The following is an 18,344-nucleotide window of genomic DNA, read 5'->3' as shown; positions in this document are numbered from 1 at the left end:
GAAGATGGCTCCCACCCGTCTCCATACCATAGCAGGGGTGAAGCGACGTCAAAACGTCACTTCCACCCATAGCTCTTGAAGGCACATTTTTTCAAATGACAAAAAAAATTTTTTATTGCATTTTAGTCCAATAATGAGATCTGAGGACTTTTTGACCCCAGATCTCATATTTAAGAGGACCTGCCGTGCTTTTTTCTATTACAAGAGATGTTTACATTCCTTGTAATAGAAATAAAAGTGACCCAAACTTTTTTTTTTTTTTTTTAAACAGTGAAAAAATTAATAGAATTAAGTAAAATAAATAATATATTTTTTTTTTAAAGCACCCCATCCCGACGACCTCGTGCGCAGAAGCAAATGTATACGGGAGTAGCGCCCGCATATGAAAATGGTGATCAAACCACATATGTGAGGTATCGCCACAATCATTAGAGCGAGAGCAATAATTCTAGCCCTAGACCTCCTCTGTAACTCAAAACATGCAACCTGTAGAATTTTTTTAAACATTGCCTATGGAGATTTTTAAGGGTAAAAGTTTGACGCCATTCCACAAGTGGGCATAATTTTAAAGCGTGACATGTTTGGGTATCAATTTACTTGGCGTAACATTATCTTTTACAATGTAAAACAAATTGGGCTTTACTGTTGTCTTATTTTTTTATTCAAAAAAGTGATTTTTTTCCAAAAAAAGTGCTCTTGTAAGACTGCTGCGCAAATACGGTGTGAAAAAAAAGTATTGCAATGACCACCATTTTATTCTCTAGGGTTTATAAAAAAAAAAAAACAATTATAATGTTTGGGGGTTCTAAGTAATTTTCTAGCAAAAAAAAATGTTTTAAACTTGTAAACCCCAAAATCTCAAAATGAGGCTAGTCTTTAACCACTTGCCTACTGGGCACTTAAACACCCTTCCTGCCCAGACCAATTTTCAGCTTTCGGTGCTCTCACACTTTGAATGACAATTACTCAGCCATGCAACACTGTACCCAAATGAAATTTTGTCCTTTTTTTTCCCCACAAATAGAGCTTTCTTTTGGTGGTATTTGATCACCTCTGGGTTTTTAATTTTTTGCGCCATAAATGAAAAAAGACTGAAAATTTTGAAAAAAAATGCATTTTTCTTGGTTTCTGTGATACAAATTTTCAAATGATTAATTTTTCTTCATAAATTTTTGCCACAATTTATACTGCTACATATCTTTGGTAAAAATAACCCAAATTAGTGGATATTATTTGGTCTTTGTGAAAGTTAGAGAGTCCACAAGCTGTGGTGCGAATCATACAAAATTGATCACATCTGATGTACTGATGGCCTATCTCATTTTTTGTGACCCGAACAAGCCAGGAAAGCACAAATACCCCCCAAATGACCCCTTTTTTGAAAGTAGACATTCCAAGGTATTTAGTAAGAGGAATGGTGAGCTTTTTGATGTTGTAATTTTTTCACACAATTCTTTGCAAAATTAAGATTTTTTATTTTATTTTAATTTTTTCCACAAAATTGTCATTGTAATAGATTATTTCTCTCACGTAGCATGTGTATACCACAAATAATGCCCCAAAATAAATTCTGCTACTCCTCCTGAGTATTACGATACCACATGTGTGGGACTTTTCCACAGCCTGGCCACATAGAGAGGCCCAACATGCAGGGAGCGCCATCACATGTTCTAGGAGCATAAATTACACATCTAACTTGTTGACTACCTATTACACTTTTGAAGGCCCTGGAGCACCAGGACAATGACACGTGACACCGACGTGGCACTGATATGTGGCACTGATACATGGCACTGATGTGGCACTGATGACAGATGCCACTAATACGTGGCACTGTTGACACATGACACTGACAGATGGCACTAATATGTGGCACTGATGATAGATGGCACTTATACGTGGCACTGACAGATGGCACTAATATGTGGCACTGATGACAGATGCCACTTATATGTGGCACTGATGTCACGTGGCACTGATGCGTGGCACTGACAGATGGCACTAATACGTGGCACTGATGACACATGACACTGACACATGACACTGATACCTGCCATTGATGACACGTGCCACTGATAACAGATGGCACGTGACACTGACAAGTGGCACTGATGAAAGATGGAACTGATATGTGGCACTGATGACAGATGGCACTAATATGTGGCAATGATGTCACGTGAGATTGATATTGCTCTGACAGATGGCACTATGTGGCACTGATGACACGTGGCACTGATGACAGATGGCATTGATGACATGTGGCACTTATACGTGTCACCGGGGACAGATGGTACTGGGGACAGATGGTACTGGGGACAGATGGCACTGGGGACAAATGGCACTGGGGACAAATGGCACTGATGACAGGTGGCAGTGGGGGCAGATGGTACTGACAGGTGGCAGTGGGGACAGATGGGCACCTTTATTTTGTTTTTTACACTAACCGCTGTGAGATCTCACGCTGTCTGTGTGAGGAGGGAGAGCGACGATGAGAGATGATCTCATATGTTTACATATGAGATCATCTCTCATTGGGCACGCCGATCGCGCTGTAAACGGCCCCTGTGATTGGCCGTTTACAGCAATCTGTGACTGGCTGTGTCTGGGGGACACGGCCAGCACAGAACTTCCCCGATGCGCGCCCGCGGCGGCGCGCAGAGGGGAAGTAAACAGAAGGACGTCCAGGGACGGCTTCCCGGCAGATAGCGTTTGCGCTGTAGCCGTCTTTTGGCTATAGCGTGGGCGCAAAGTGGTTAAGTCAATAGACAATTACAGTCACCATAATTGGAAACAGAAAACATATAATCTTCGAAAAAAGAAGAAAAAAAAACACATTGGGTAAATAATCATTTATACACTGACTCACCATGATATTAGGGGTGTTCACTCTGATGAGGTCAGGTTTTTAACAATAGACTAACAAGTGGTAATCAAGGGAATAAAAAAAAGAAAAAAGAATGGAAGGGTATGGGGAGAATGTGATCATTTTTTTTTTCTGATGTAAATGCAGACCATTTTTTTTTTAACATGCCTGTACGTACAGGCATGTAAACATGCTCTGCATATAGATCAGTAAGAAAACATATACATATATCTGTGTTGTCAGTATTTTTACGTGTGTATACAGATATCTGCATATGCCACAAAACCTTGATTAAAATAAAGCTAGAAGAATTTTTACGCGTATGAATTTGTACGAGCAAATACTCACAGATACGCATGAATATGTACAAATAAACAAGTGCTATATAGCCCATCCTCGTGCTTTGTCTGTCTGTTTATACTTTGTGACTTTATACTTTATACTTTGTGATTGTCTGTTCATATATCTTAGCATTTGTACAGTTCTATAAAAAGGATGTTTATGTCGTTGTTGTGAAATTGATAAGTTGCTTTGTAATCCTTTTTACTTCTATTACAAATTAAAATGTCCTTTTTTGATGATTACAGGTTCACATGCTAAAGAAATCAAAACAAAAGCAAAAGAAATCTTCAAGTTCCAAAGAAACAAAAGGAGATTCTGTTACACAGAACAATAATGGAAGTTAGAGAGATCTCTAAGGGAACCTTCCAGAAAATCATGACATCTGACATGAGGCAACAGTTGGAACTAGATTCTAGTCTTGTGTTCCACTGAAGGAGGCTTAGCCGGATGAAAATTCCTCTTCTACAGTATCCCTAATATTGTCTATGTAATATGCAGTCATCTGCAGAATCTTCGTCCTTACAGCTTCCATTAACCATCTGAAAATATTCAGGGTTGTCGCCTTGTATCTGTAGACTTACTTCTGCCTTTGTAAAGGTGACAGTTGCTTGTGCATGACACAAACCAGCTGCTGTGGTGCACCGTGGTTGCCCTTAGTTTAATGTCCATGGTGGGACCATTTATAGAACTTGGTTATGCCTAGATGTTGTACGGGGTAACTACCACTTATTTTTGCTTTTCCTTTTTTTTATATGACTAGTACTGAAATGCTTGATGTTTAAATGCAGAATTTTAGAAAGGCACCTAATACATTGTATCTAAAACCGACATCAAGAGCCTCACTGGAAAAAAATCTCATCCCATGCTGCATACTGTACTGTACAAACACTATTTTTAGACAGTCTATTTTCTAAGAAGAGGTATTATCAATACATATCTGAACTCCAAAGTGTTTAGGAAAACCGTCATTCCCTGTGAGCATTTGTCTAGCTTTATTCTTCTTGTAGTAAACTACAAAGAAGACATTAGGAGCATAGTTTTCCATACTGTGATGGAATGTATGGCAATTAGTACTGTAAGCATTTTATATCTACTGACCATAGGATGTTATATATTTATTGTTCTAAAACAAGGAAATTGTTTCCAACTAAATCGTATTTATTGAACTTGGCAGTGGTAGAGAATAAGGTTTTCTCAATGTTAAAATTATGTGTTGCATTTAAGGAACTTCTACACATTTAAAAACACAAATTAGCTTAATGTAATATGCTTGTATGTAAGTGCTTTTTAGTAGGATTTGTTAAAAAAAAAAAAAATCAAGGTTTGGAAATTTCACAAGTGAAATTTCTCTAGTTTGTTTGACAAATTACATTTTTATTGATTCTAGAATGTAATTCAACAAAATCGGAAGACTGTGTCTTTTTTTTACAATGTGGTTCTACTAGTAATACATTTGGTGTAGTATATATATATATATATATGTATTGCATCAAATTGCTATACATACTGATATCCAAATACTTTCCTACTTAAACTACCTTATGGGACAGTTATTTACATGTAATCGTTCATCTAAATAGCTAAAGTGCTCTGTTTTTTGAGCCCCTTTCTAGTATATGCAGGTATGTGTGTGTTTGTGAAAATATATAGATATATAGACAAACACACACACATATCATATGGTGCATAGTGGGATGTCATTTAATAGTTGGTATAAACATTTGTCTCTTGATATAGATCACAATACTTTTGGAAATGAGACATTTAGATACAGACAATATATTTCATAGATTCCAGTAACAATAAAGAAACAATAACTTTCTAATAGGTTATTCATTCACCAGAAGCATTGCCATACATTTTACTGCATTCAAAATCCATTGCTTTCAAAATGTTGTGTTGTAGTGCATTTGGAAAAAAAAGTTCTGCTTCTGCCTTATGGTGTGTTGGCCTGCAGTTTGTCCAAGTTAATTCTTTAAAATTAGGCAGTACATGGTAGCAAGAATTAAGCCACTTGTACTGGTGGCAAAGAGCCCTTATGCATTAGGACCATGCAGTAATTACTTGGATGATTGTAGGCTTTACTTTTTATAATACAGAATGCTGTGCTATGGTTGAATCAATTTTCTGTGCGTGTGTTACATTTGGAAAGCATTTATCATAATGTACATTCTCATGGGCTTCCCAGGTTCTAGCAAGCAGTATGGCCTTTTCTCTATTTACACTTGTGTTTTGTGCATTTAACTGCAGGACATGTATGTGCAGCCAGATAAGGGATGTACATTTTCCACTGCAAAAATTATAATGTCTGTTGTGTTCAGCGGAGCTACTGATTCAAGTGAATGTGGCCGTACCGCAGTCATCCTGCAGCTGTGTGCAATGCATGCAGTTGCAGTGCAATGGTGTGCTTTATGCCGTATTAAAACATGTGGTAAGGAGGCAACATATCACCTTCTCCCCACCTGTCAAACACCACTGAATTGTGATCTACTGTGCTGCTTTTCAAGTGTATGGTGGTATTAAACCCAAAACCAAAATTCTAATCTATCGCAGCTTACCAATAATTAGATGTGGTGGCTGCATTCGTTTTCACCTGATGATCTGACCAGTAACACACCTCCTGTGTCTCCACTCTGGGTGAAGGAGCACAGGGGCAGCTTTAGATTTTTTAATGTGAGGGGAGGGTATTGCTAGATGGACTAGCAAATTTAGATAATTAAAAAATTAAAGACCAACTCGTGCTCACACCTTGCAGCGACAGCATTTTTGTTTGCTTTTGGCATAAAAGTTTTACATGCATAAATAAAAGCTGATTATTCCAAGCACCCCTGTCAGTGTTAAATGGTTTGGCCTAAAAACTGCTGGCATGATTACCAGTTGTAAATAAAGGAAGCAAAGCCTAAAAAAATAAAATTATTGCAACCACCACATCTAACCTAAGAATTGGTAAGCTGCATCATAATGTTTTATTTTGGGTTTAATACTGCCTTAAGCTATGTAACAGTAAAGGTTCCCAGAAGTAGGTTCACTTTCCTCTGAGTTTCCATCAACACTCCATATGGGTACTGTGGCTACATACAAGACATTTTAAAATCAATAAATCAAAATATATTTTTCTAAACAATTATCTTTTTTAAAGGTCCAAAAACTACAAAGCTGCATTAAATTGTTCATTAAGGGACACAGATGTGATTTTAAGACACAGGTTTATGCTGCCACCAACAGATGATTTGGACAGTGGCAACAAAATATTGAAGAAAAGGCAGTATAACTCATCGTTCGCCCCTTAATGCTGCAGTTTTATGTTAGGACATGTATTTCTCCTTAAAATAAGCAAACATTTTTTTCTTTCAGTCGTTTCTTTCTTCTCTGCAGAGCCTATAGCTCAATTTCCGGTTTTCCTTGGCGCTACCCAGACATCGCCATGAGGAAGATTCAGGGCACTATAAAGTGAACCTAGAGCACTTTACTCTTCTGTTGGCACTTTCAGGGTACCTGGGGACGTGTGTTAGCTGCAAGGTGCTTTACAGATTTGCGTGTGATACACCTGCCGACGTTGGCCTATTCTAAATAATTTTTTATTTCTGTTTGCAGGACACTCTCTAGACTGCCATAGCGGTAATTGTCAGGTCCCCCACCCCTTTTTATTTTCCCTGGGGGTCTTACATGTGTACTCTGCCTCCAGAGTTTGCCGTTTAGGCTTATTACTCTTTACTTATCCTTTGACATTCCATTCTCACAAGCACTTTATGGAGTGGGTGCTGTGACAATTTTTACCATGTTTCAAAGCACATGGAAGTATACTATTCAGTCTCCAGCAAACCCCCTATGAGTTGACAGATCTTGCAGGCTCTGCGCTGCCACCTACCATTGCTGTCATAGCTATTTGCCAGACCTTGGGGGTCTGGATCGAGGATATAGCTAAGCCTCCAGAAACCATTGGATCCTTTAGCTTTAGAATGCAGCCCTGTGGTCCTACACTACTGTGTTGATGGGCTTGAAAATATGGTACATCTCATATCCAGTATGAGTCTCGCCTCTGTATAAATGCAAAGAACTCTTTGGCTTAAATGTTGGTCTGCTGAATCTCTTCAGAAGCCCAGGTCCTAGGAGATCATGGTCTGAATCTGCTGTTTCTGTGTTCTTTAAAGCTAGGAAATGAACCTCTAACAAGATCTGCCATCGCACTTGGAAAGCTTACTTCACATAGTTTAAGGCACCAAGATTGCATCACAGGAAACACTCAGTGGGACACATCCTGACTTTATTCAGTCTTGTGTGGATCAATGGTTGGTCCTGAGTACTATTTTTCAGACTGATCACTCTTTGGTAAAAAAAAAAACCTTTGTACAAGTGGTTGCACACTTGGCTCCACCTATACGTTGACACGTGACTCTGTGGGACCTAAGCCTGGTTCTGTCGGTTCTTCAACAACCATCCTTTGAAGCACTCAGAGCTGTCCCCTTGTCTATCCTCACTCAGAAAGAAGGTGGCCTTTCTTGTTGCCGTCACCTCAGCGAGATGAGTTTGAGTTGGCAGCCTTGTCCTGTAACAAACCTTTTCTTGTGCTTCAAGAAGATAGAGTTGTCATGAAGCCTAGGGCTTCCTTTCTCCTTAAGGTGGTGTCTTCCTTTCACCTTACCAGGCCATTGTACTTCATTACCCTGTTCTACCCTGGTGTTTCCTAAGGAGATTTTCCTCCATCACTTGAATATGGTATGGGCTGTTCAAGTTCAGCCCTCTGCCACATCTTCTTTTAGATTGACTGGCTCCCTCTTTGTTAATCTATAGAAGTCAACCAGCCTCCCACTGCACTATTTAAAAGTGTTTAATGTTTGCCTATGTTCTAGTTGAAGCTGATAAAATGAGCACCGGTTTCCTGTTTCAGGGTGTCTATTTTTTCTTGCAGCATTCTTTGGAGCCACCCTTACATGCAGGTAACCAAGTTACGTCTCCATACACTGTGTTCATCAATACAAACGCACAGCACAGATAGGTAAGTGCCTATTGAGCTTTTAAGCATCAGGCATCTTTTTCCCAGATTTTCAAAGCTGCCACCTGGTCTTCCATTTATACTAAGTTTTTTTTTGAGATTTGATGTTCAAATGTTAGCTAATGCAAGCTTTGGGCATGTTGTCTTATAGGCAGCTCTTCGAGCTGTAAGAAGCCCCAGTTGTACTATGTTGTTTGTGGGCCTGTTGGTAAGTTTTCTATGTTTCCCACCCCTCAGACTGCTTTGGGATTTCCCAGTGTGATTCTTCTAGTAATGGCAGTGTTAGTCAAGGTGAGGGAAAAGGGTAGAATGAAGAAGGAATAGGGGAACTATGGTACTCACGGAGGCTTACCTATAAACTCTAATATTTAACAAAAGCAGCAATTTTTAGTGATCGTTGACCCTTGAGGAATCCCAAAGATGCTGCGGTGTCTTCTCCTCATATTGTCCAAACTATCAATAAGGTGAAATGCATGCTATATAGCAGTGTATAAATGAACGAATGAACAAACTCTACAGTCTAAATGTATTGGTGTAAGAACACTGCTGTGTATAAAGGTACGTTCATTGTTGTAGCTTTAAAAAGAAGTCAGTCTATCCAAATATATTCAATATGATGATTAAAAGTACATGTTCTTGAAAAACTGAATATTTTACATTTAGTTTGGCAATAATACATCTTCTTCTTAAACGCATGGCATTCCGGATTGCAGCTGAAATCACAGCGATTCTATGCCTGCGATCCAGAATCGCCTCAAAACGCAGAACGCACTTGCGATCCCTGGTACATTCAATGGAGCCCGACTAATTGCGCAAACAGAATTGTGGGACCCCTATCACCCCAAATTAAGTTCTTGAACTTCTTTTGGGCGACAGACATCCCAATTCTGTTTGCTCGATTTTACTGTGATTCGTCGGGTAATTGTGCCAAAATCATGCTGCAATTTGGATGCCATTGAAAGTAATGGGGATCGTAAGCGCGTCCCGCGTTTTGCAAAAAATAAGGATCATGGGCAGAGTCGCAGCAACAGCTGAACATGATGCACACGTGGCAAATGCTTCATTGTTATTGTTTTGTTTTTTTATTAAAACAGGGAATGATTAATTCCCACTCAGATTTTCCATCAAGTATGAAGTGTATTTTTGTGCACTAACCCATTATTACCACCTAGGGAAGTCCAGTTCTGTTATCACAGGTTATGATCAAATTGGGCTGGAATCTGGCCATGTATGGCCACTCTAAATACCCTTCAGGGTGCACAATCACCATTATGTAGAATATTTATCTCATCTTATCGTAACACAAACACTACCAGGAGTAACTATTTTTAGTAATTAATAAGCTATAATGCAAAGTAGCATGCAACCTCTGCTGCATTTAACTTGACTTGAAGGGCAACTGTTTTGAGAGATGTATGTAGGCTGCCACTGCTGATCTCTCCTGAAAATTATATTTGCTGGCTGCCATGCTGATTCAGTGCTATTTGCCTGGCTGCAATGCTGATTATGGCTTCACTGATCCAGAACTATCATGCAGAACAGGACTTTGATTGTTGCATGCTTGTTCTGGGTCACTCAGAAGGAGGTCTGTAAAGGCAACCTACATATCTCTCCCATTACAGGTTTTCTGAATGAACAAAGCACATATACAGTACATGCATATACCAGTAAATTTAAATAAAGGCAAATGTTATTTGTATATTTATATTAAGAAATATAGTGTATTAAAGAAAAGGTTACTGGAAACATAAGTAAATTAATTTATTATTTCATGGTTTGTTTTTTTAGTTTAAATCAAAGGCCTTGAGCAGAATTTATTTTTCTTCATTAATTTTTATATTACTTTTATTAAGTAAATATATTTATCTGGATAAATAAAGGCTACTGACCTAAAGATTCTAATTATTTTTAGGAAGAAATATATTTGGAGTGGGAGGTTGACAGTTCAAATAAAAAGACATGTTGAAAAGCTTTTATTTATTTGTATTTCAAGGTTTTAGCTAGTTCTGTTCTTCCATGGTGCCTTCCTTCCCTGATTTCTCCTACACTGATCTGTTGCCTCCCGTGATGGTTTTAATGACCATATCTGTTTAGATATTTGGTATATTTTTGGTTATTATTAACAATAATACATTCAAGATAATTTAAAGGTGGACTATAATGCTTGAACAAGTCAACTCATCTGTACAAAAAAATTGACATTTGTGCTCCTTCGCGACAGTCCTACTCTCACGTCAAGCCTACAGGAAATTTAAAAAAAGAGTACATTAGTAAAAAGAAAATGTTTCACAAACTAGTTAGTGGCATGCTGTGCTTGGCAGAAAACAAGGCTTTCCTGTCACACTGGTATTTTCTTATAGTACTGATGTGTCTTATAACCTGTCTGAGCATTGTTGTGGCAGTTTAGAGTGACTAGCAACATCTCGTATTAGGATATTTTTAATCTGAAGAAAAACTTTTGTCTACGTGAAAATGTCATCAATTGTTAAAACAATGTATTTTCTATTTTCATTTGCAGCCATTATTTTTATATTTTAGATAATTAAATTTGTCAGGGCCAATCAACTGGTTTAAAGGGAAACTAAACCCCCTTATCAATTGAGGACGGTGCCATCTTCTCCTCCTATTTAGATCTGCAGTTACCAGTGTGCTGAACATGTGAGCAGTTGACACCTGTTATAAGAGGTCTTGAAAGATCAGTTGAGAGCTGACAAAAGCACGCAGACAACTGTGACCATTATCACCAGAGACATGCCTTGAATGTAGCATACACTGTTCAAGTAGGGAGAATGTAACATTTATTAAACAGATTTTTTTTTGGGGGGGGGGGGGGGGGGTTTAAATCTGTGGGTTTAGTTCCACTTTAAATGTTGACCCTGCACACTGTGTTTGTACTTGCCTTCCCTTCCTTTCCCTGTTGCTCTGTTCAGCCATGGAAGTGAAGAAGGCCTGTGAGTTTTCCATGTCACTGTTATTGGAGCTTTCAAAGGGTTTGCTGTCATAACAACGTTGGGGCACGGCATTGGCCACTGAAGCACCCAGCGCCAATTTTAGTGAGGAAAGGAAATGTCACATGCTCCATTTTCTTTCCTGGAAGCTGAACAGACCGGGGGAGGGGGGGTTGATGAAGCAAATGTGGGTGTATGCAGATGGTGTGCCACCATGCCCTTTAGGCATGAGCAAAGCACAGCTTTAGTGCATTACTAACCTAGCCTGGCAATGTGTCATTTCAGGCCAAAAAACATTGCTGTAATGCAAACCTGAAGATTTATTCTTTATGAAGGTAGAATGTTTGTTTATTTTTCCATGCAACCTACCAAAAATAAAAAATAAAGTTGAGTAAAAGGTGTGAAACAACCCTGCATGTAACTAAGCAAACCTTTAAAACTTTGCTTAGCAATGAAGAAAAACACCTTTTAGCCCCCGTACACACGGTCGGAGATTCCGACAACCAAATCCATCGGAGTTATTCCAACGGATTAATTCCAGAAGAGGTCCGGAAGTGATGTTGCATACACACGGTTGGACTCAGTTGTCGGAAAATCTGATTGTACATAACGTGATGACGTTATTTCGTTACGACGGGACTACATTCAGGCTAGTAGCCAATAGCTTTGGTCTAGGAATTTGATCTGAGCATGCATGGCACTTTGTCCGTCGGAGTAGGCTACACATGATCGGAGTATGTCTGATCGGGGGCATTTTGTCGGAAAATTTTACCCGCAAGTTGGAAAAGTTGGTCCGTCGGATATTCAGTCCGATGCAGACCACACACAGTCGGAATATCCGACAAAACGGTCCGATAGGAAACATTCCGTCGGAATCTCCGACCGTGTGTACAAGGGCTTAGACCCTCTGATGCCAGCAGCTATTCCCTATACCGTGTCCTGTATATTTATTTTAGGATCGTAAAGTTAAACCTATTCTTATTCTCCATGATTGAAGTTACTCACTTGAAATGATGAAGCACAGTCAGAAAAAAAAATATCCTTTAGAGACCGTTTAGGATAGGTGTTTTGGTCACAGCAGTTTTTCGTTTTTCTTATTTTGTTCGTTCAGTTTTTCGGTTTTCTTATTTTGTTTTGGTAAGATAAGTATGCTAGGAATCTCTTTCAGATTTTTTATTTTTTTTTTTGGAAGCCTATTTTAAGTCACCTTAAATATTAGCACTTTTAGATAATTAATAATCAATGCCCTTGCAAGCTGCATAAAACAATTGGGTGCAGCTTTTTACTTGAAGAGATCAGTATGTACTCCTAACCCAAGCCTGCAGCCTCCAAATTGCGATTTATATGCATGTGTTGCTGAAGAAGCTGTTACTGAATACCACTAGAGGGAGCTTTAGCTAAACAAAGTGGACCTCTGCATTATGCTGTCTCAGGGTTTTAATTTGAAATATAAGACTAAATAAAGAATAAGGAATGTGGCATAGTTGCCATATTTGACAACCAGGACTGCTCTGAATGAAAAACTCTTCTCCATCATCCACTCAGAAACCGTTGAGTTATACTGTAACCTACAGAGGTTAGAGCACTGGTAAGCAGAAAAGTTGTAAGCCAGACACTGTTAAACACCCCCTCACCCCAGCATGCCTGGTTTTGCTAGTGTCCGAGGAGGTTTTGATGCATTTTCTTAATGTGTGCCAACACAAGTCACTCATGTGTTTTCTAGCATTTCCTGACTTTGTAAAATTCAAAATTCCTACACTGCAGCTTGATCTGGTCTCTATATAGCAACATTTCCTCAGCACTAGCTTTGACCTAGACCCAGCTTGCCTGGAATGTGATTTTTGTGCATTGTGCCACTTTTTTAGACTTGTGTGTTAATTTCAGAGCGCTTTTTAGGTCTGGCTCCATGACACAGCTCCAGGTGTGACCCTGTCTTCTGAAGACTCAGTCGGTAAGGGTAGTCAGTCTAAGGCAGGGGTGTCAAACGCAATTTAATCGCAGGCTGCATCAGCAGTATGGTTGCCCTCAAAGGACCAGTTGTATCTCTACCACTATGTATCTACTCTTATTATTTAGGAGTGCATTGAGTGCAGAGTTCAGGAGGATGCTATGTACAGAGTGTAGAGTTTAGGGGTACAATGTGCAAGACCCACTCCCCACCAAGCTTCCTTGTGTTCGACATATGTGGTCTAAGACATCGGGGTTCTAGCTCTAGGTGTTTGCACTGCTGGACACCTTTGCAATTTCCTGCCTCATTTATTTTTTACAGTGATAGGGTTTAATGTGCCGTCAATAATTAGGCAGAATCGTGCACACACAGCAACCTTTCCTGCCATTCAGCCCAGAGTAAGCACGCTCCCGTTTCTACTTCTTGAACCAGCACATGGATCTCTGGTCTCGTTTCACTACCCACCTACAGTGATTTGGTCACTTCCATCTGCCTAAAACCCTGATCAGCACCAGTTGCCCAGGTTAGTGAGTACTTGAGGCCTTGCCTCACATTGGGTCTAGTTGCTTACCACTACATGGTGTAACATGTCTTCCCAAAAACACAGAGGACAGCTCTGCTGGCATGGGTGACCTTAGCCCATACTATCTTCATGATTCTGGAGGTGTTTACCTGCTATCCCAAAAATAAATAATGCTTGTAATCTAGAATCCCTTTTGTTATAGGGTCTCATTCACCAGAGTCTCCAGCGTTGTTGCCTCCCCCATGTGCACAGGAACCTCCATGCCCACTCTGGATTTTTTTTTATCTGTTTTTGCCCAGTTACTGGATCAGTCTGCCCACAGAAGCTTTAAGCATGCTCCAGTGCTAACTCCTCAGCTTGTCCTTTGCAGCGTCGCATGGTCTTTGGCAGATTACCCTGCTTTGCTGGGGGCTTCATCTTCATCTGGTTCAGATTTGGTGTTCCTCCTCCAGGTAGTAATGTGGTATGGATGGGTTCTGGTCCCTTCTGGTTCTTTTAGTGGCTGTTGCCCACCCCTAAACATGACTGCTTTTGGTCATCCCAGCTGTTTCTGAAGTTCTGTGTCCCTCAGTGGAGGATGGAAAAAAATATTTTTTTGTACTACCTAACCTAAGGCATGCTGGTTAGATGAGCGGTTATACAGGGACATGGTGGCTAACAACTTTCCTGTATTCAGGATTCCTAATCTTCTGTAGGCTACAGTATAACCCATCTGTTTCTGAATTCCTGTGTCCTCCATTAAAATAGATTACAGAAAAACGTACATTCAGTAATAAATGAAAGGAAATGGAGACCGAGAAAATTGTGTTTCCTCACGCAGTGGTTGGTTGTCGGTGGGAAAAGCATACTGTTGGTCATTGAGAAAAGGGCCCCCTTACATTGGTTGCCAGTAGAAGGGAGCCCTTACACTGGGAGTGCGAAAGATGCTCTGTACATTGGTAGTCAGTGCAAAGAATGTCTCTTACGTTGACAGTCATTGGGGAAAATTCTGCTCGCTTTTGTGGTCAGTAAGGAAGAATTCACTTACAAATAAAGCTCATTGTTTAAGGAACCCCTAGCAACCTCTAGAGGAACCTTCGAGTTCCCTGAAAACCCTGGTTGAGAGTGGCTGAGCTGACTGGACTTTCAGTTGGTCTCTCTAGTGGTGACTAGCAGTAGAACATCAGACTATAAATAGACGATAAGATAGCTCAAGAATCTGCACATAAAGTGCTTTAATCCTTTTAAAATGTTGGCTGCGTTACTCATGTTCAATTGTCTGTTGCTAATAAACACACCTAAAAGCAATAGTTTCATGTTCTACTATTCTAATATTGACAGATTTTTAGCTGCAATTTCATAATCTCTGTAGCAAATATACTATTTGTTAAAAACAAAAATCTAAAAGGCGCATGTTTGTAGGAAGTAATAACAGTTTTTACAATGAATCACTTCACCAACCACCCATTGTGCCAAGTTATTGTTTTGTAACATGTAAGAATAATGTTAATCTTGTTCCTAAAATATGCATCCCATTTATGTTTACGTGTGGTTTAAGCTTGAAGACATGCTATTGGTGTCACTTGTGTCTTATAGTCTCATTTGAAAACCACTGTGTTGGTGAATTGTATGGTTTGTTTTCAAAATTTGTAAATTTTTTTGTATTTAAAATCTGTTGTGTTATAGTATGAGTCTAACAGAAAAAAATGTATATTTTGCAAAATGGCTATCTGTATTTTTGTTTAGTTATAATTTGCACTGAGTTGAGTCCCATGTTTGGTGAATATGTGGATATCAAAGTTATATATATATATATGTATATTAAATTTCTGTGAAAATATGACGTACTTGGCTGTAAGAGTTTTTTTTTTTCTGATTAGTTTAATAAATGCTTTTTTTTGTAATGTGGAATTATTTTGCATTGGTTAGGGATGGGATATAAACTGTCCTGTTTTCTTTGCTGTGTCCCTGTTTGGTGCAGAATACATGAAGCCTGTGCAGTCTGCATTAGATTGAATGGCTCAATCTTAATGTTCTCATTAGTTGAAACCAGGGGTCTCCAAACTGCAGCCCGCAAGTCAAATGTGGAGCATTGCTTGCCTTTATCCAACCCCTGGGGCATTATTCCTTAATATGAGGAGCTATTCCTTCCACTGACACCAAAGACGAGGCAATATTCCTCTCACTGACACCAATGATGCAAGGCTATGGCATTTTCTACTCCTGCTGGCCACAGTTTGAAGGGCAGTAAACTGGCTCTTTGTTTCAAAAAGTTGGAGACCCCTAGTTTAAACCATATTGTTATGATACCAATAGGATAATTCCTGTGCCTTAAAGTAGAACTTCTCTCTCACAATCATCTATAATTATTTTTAATCCTTATGCTGCTAGCATTAGTAAATAGGAAAGTATATAATATCATATTTACTTGTAAATTATTTTCCTGACGCCTTCATGGCAGCACACACTGGGTTGTGACTCCGCCCCCACAACCTGACAGGATTGGTTAACTATAAATTTGAAGGGGAGACCTCCCGCTGCATTCTCTTTTTTTATCCTCACCTGACAGGTTGGAGCGTTCGAGTTTCAAAGATACCTACAGATGAATAAGCCTCTTACCGCCTCCCCCCAGCAGGTTCAAGCCTCTCCTGTTTGGAAGTCCCTCCTGTACAGTCTCTAAATGAGCTTTATGGAGGGAATCCCCGTTCTGGTGGTCTCAGGGGACATCTCACGGAATTTTTTATAAGCTTTAAATAAGCTTTTTATTATGCAGTGGGCTCCCCTTTATGTATCCTATCCTTTTTCTTACTTAAGAAGATACCTTTTTTCCCTGCAGGAGTGGCTGGGTCTTGCTGTCCTCCAGACAGCTGTCATGGCCGCCGCTAGTGTCCTCGCCGCTCTGCGCATGTCTGTTTGCAGCTGGTTTTTGGTTTTCTTCCCGAAGAGAGGGTTTTTCCCTCTTCCAAGATGGCGCCGGTATCCTCGAGCCGTTCTGCGCATGCGCGGAGCGTCATTCGGCGCCGCTATGGCGCCGTTTTTAAAATCACAGCTGTATGCTTCTGCATGCTGCTGTTTACAAAACACTGCCCTGTATCTCTGTTATCGGCTGGATAAGGTAAGAATATTCCTTTTCTTTTTCTACTATATCTGCATAGTTTTTTTTTTGTGTGTATTCTACCAGCTGTTGTGCAATGCTAAATTCTTAAAGGGGCAGGTTTCAAAAAAAAAAAAAAAAAATGTGTGTTTTTTAATTATTTATCTACTATCGGTATCGCAAGGAAAATTCTTTTTTTCTTCCCTTCAGTCTACTCTGTCTACCTTTTTTCATGGAGTCCACTGCCCGCGCAGACCATCGACAGCTGGAAAGGTAAGAGGCTCTACAAACGTCGTAGGTGAGTATTGAAGGGGAGAAAAAAGAGTGCCGACTGCTAAAGATGCTGCTTTTTTTGCAGCCCTACCAGATCAAGAGGAGCAAGTTCCAGGCATGGAAGAGGCTCAAGTCGCACTTCCAGTAGGAGATCGCACAGAAGTCGCTCCAGGTCCTCATCTCGTCAGAGACATGGTCGCTCCCACCACGGTCGCCCTCGGCATAGCCGCTCGGACCACAGGTCTCCTTCCTCTCATCACAGCCATCGCACCAGACCCGCAGCTAACGCCTGCTGGATATGTGGCGCACCGGCCCTTCCGGAGAAGCTCGCCTGTCGCTCTTGCTTCAATGAAGCAACTAAAGAGAAGGAAGCAGACGCCAGAATTGCGACTGACCTCATAAGGGAATCAGTGCGTGAATCTATTTTGGCAACAGCACCCGCTATGGAGGTGGCAGGCCCTAGCACATCCACTGCACACACATATCATTCCCAAGCTTCGGAATCATCCTCAGATAATGACGGTCAGGAAATGTCTGCAGGATTTGATTTTTCTTTGGTGGAACCATTTGCAAAGTCGGTCAAAGAGGCTATCGGCTGGGAGGATATTATTCCTGAGCCTCAGAAGACCCGCAAGTACTTTCCCAATTTTAAAAGACGACCAGAGTCCTTCCCATTTATTGAGGAACTCGGAGATCTTATTAAAGATGAGTGGGAATCAGACAAACGACCCAGCATAGCTAACAGATTAGCAAAAATGTATCCCCTAGACGAATCAAAGGTTAAACCTTTGATTAATGCTCCCATAGTGGATTCCTCCCTGATGCGCCTGGCCCGTCATGTCACTTTACCCATTGAAGATGCGGTCTCTTTTAAAGACGTACTGGACCGTAAAATGGACTTGGAGCTAAAGAAAGCGTATTCCATGGCAGGGGGCTCCTGCAGACCGGCTATTACTACGGCAGCCGTGGCAAGAGCTATTTCTGGATGGGCTACTAAATTGGAGAAGGATCTGCTAGAAGGTGCAGAAATGGAGAAATTAGTCTCTTCCCTGCAAGAGATTAGATTGGCAGGTGACTTTGTAGCAGAGGCCTCAGTGGACATCATAAGATCCTCGGCCAGAACAATGTTGGCATCAGTAACAGCTAGAAGGGCCCTATGGCTGAAGCCGTGGATGGCCGATACAGCCTCCAAAATTAATTGGTGCAAGATCCCTTACGATGGTTCTAATCTCTTTGGGGCCAAACTGGATTCGGCTATTTCCAAAGTCACAGGAGGGAAATCTGGTCTGATTCCCTCCGACAGAAGACCCAAAGCTCACAAAGGGCCTTCTTTTAGGCGAAATCTTCCGGACAAGTATAGAGAATCCAGATCCTATCGTCC

At 40.3% G+C, this 18,344-nt stretch overlaps 1 protein-coding gene across 1 annotated transcript in view; it reads left to right on the top strand.

Annotated features, from left to right (window-relative positions):
• The window catches only part of DGKQ (diacylglycerol kinase theta), a 257,471-nt gene extending 242,032 nt beyond the window's left edge, over positions 1 to 15,439 (top strand). The window contains exon 23 of the mRNA XM_077475396.1: positions 3,451 to 15,439. Within this exon, the coding sequence (XP_077331522.1) occupies positions 3,451 to 3,549 (99 nt within the window). The 3' untranslated portion in view covers positions 3,550 to 15,439. The remainder of the gene's footprint in view (positions 1 to 3,450) is intronic.
• Positions 15,440 to 18,344: the final 2,905 nt, after the last annotated feature.

This window comes from Lithobates pipiens, unplaced genomic scaffold (genome assembly GCF_037356315.1).
Source record: "Lithobates pipiens isolate NorthernLeopardFrog02 unplaced genomic scaffold, aLitPip1_a1.2 Scaffold_13, whole genome shotgun sequence".
Lineage (NCBI taxonomy): Eukaryota > Metazoa > Chordata > Amphibia > Anura > Ranidae > Lithobates > Lithobates pipiens.
Note: the sequence above shows the minus strand (reverse complement) of the source record. Positions and strands in the feature narration are given on the sequence as shown.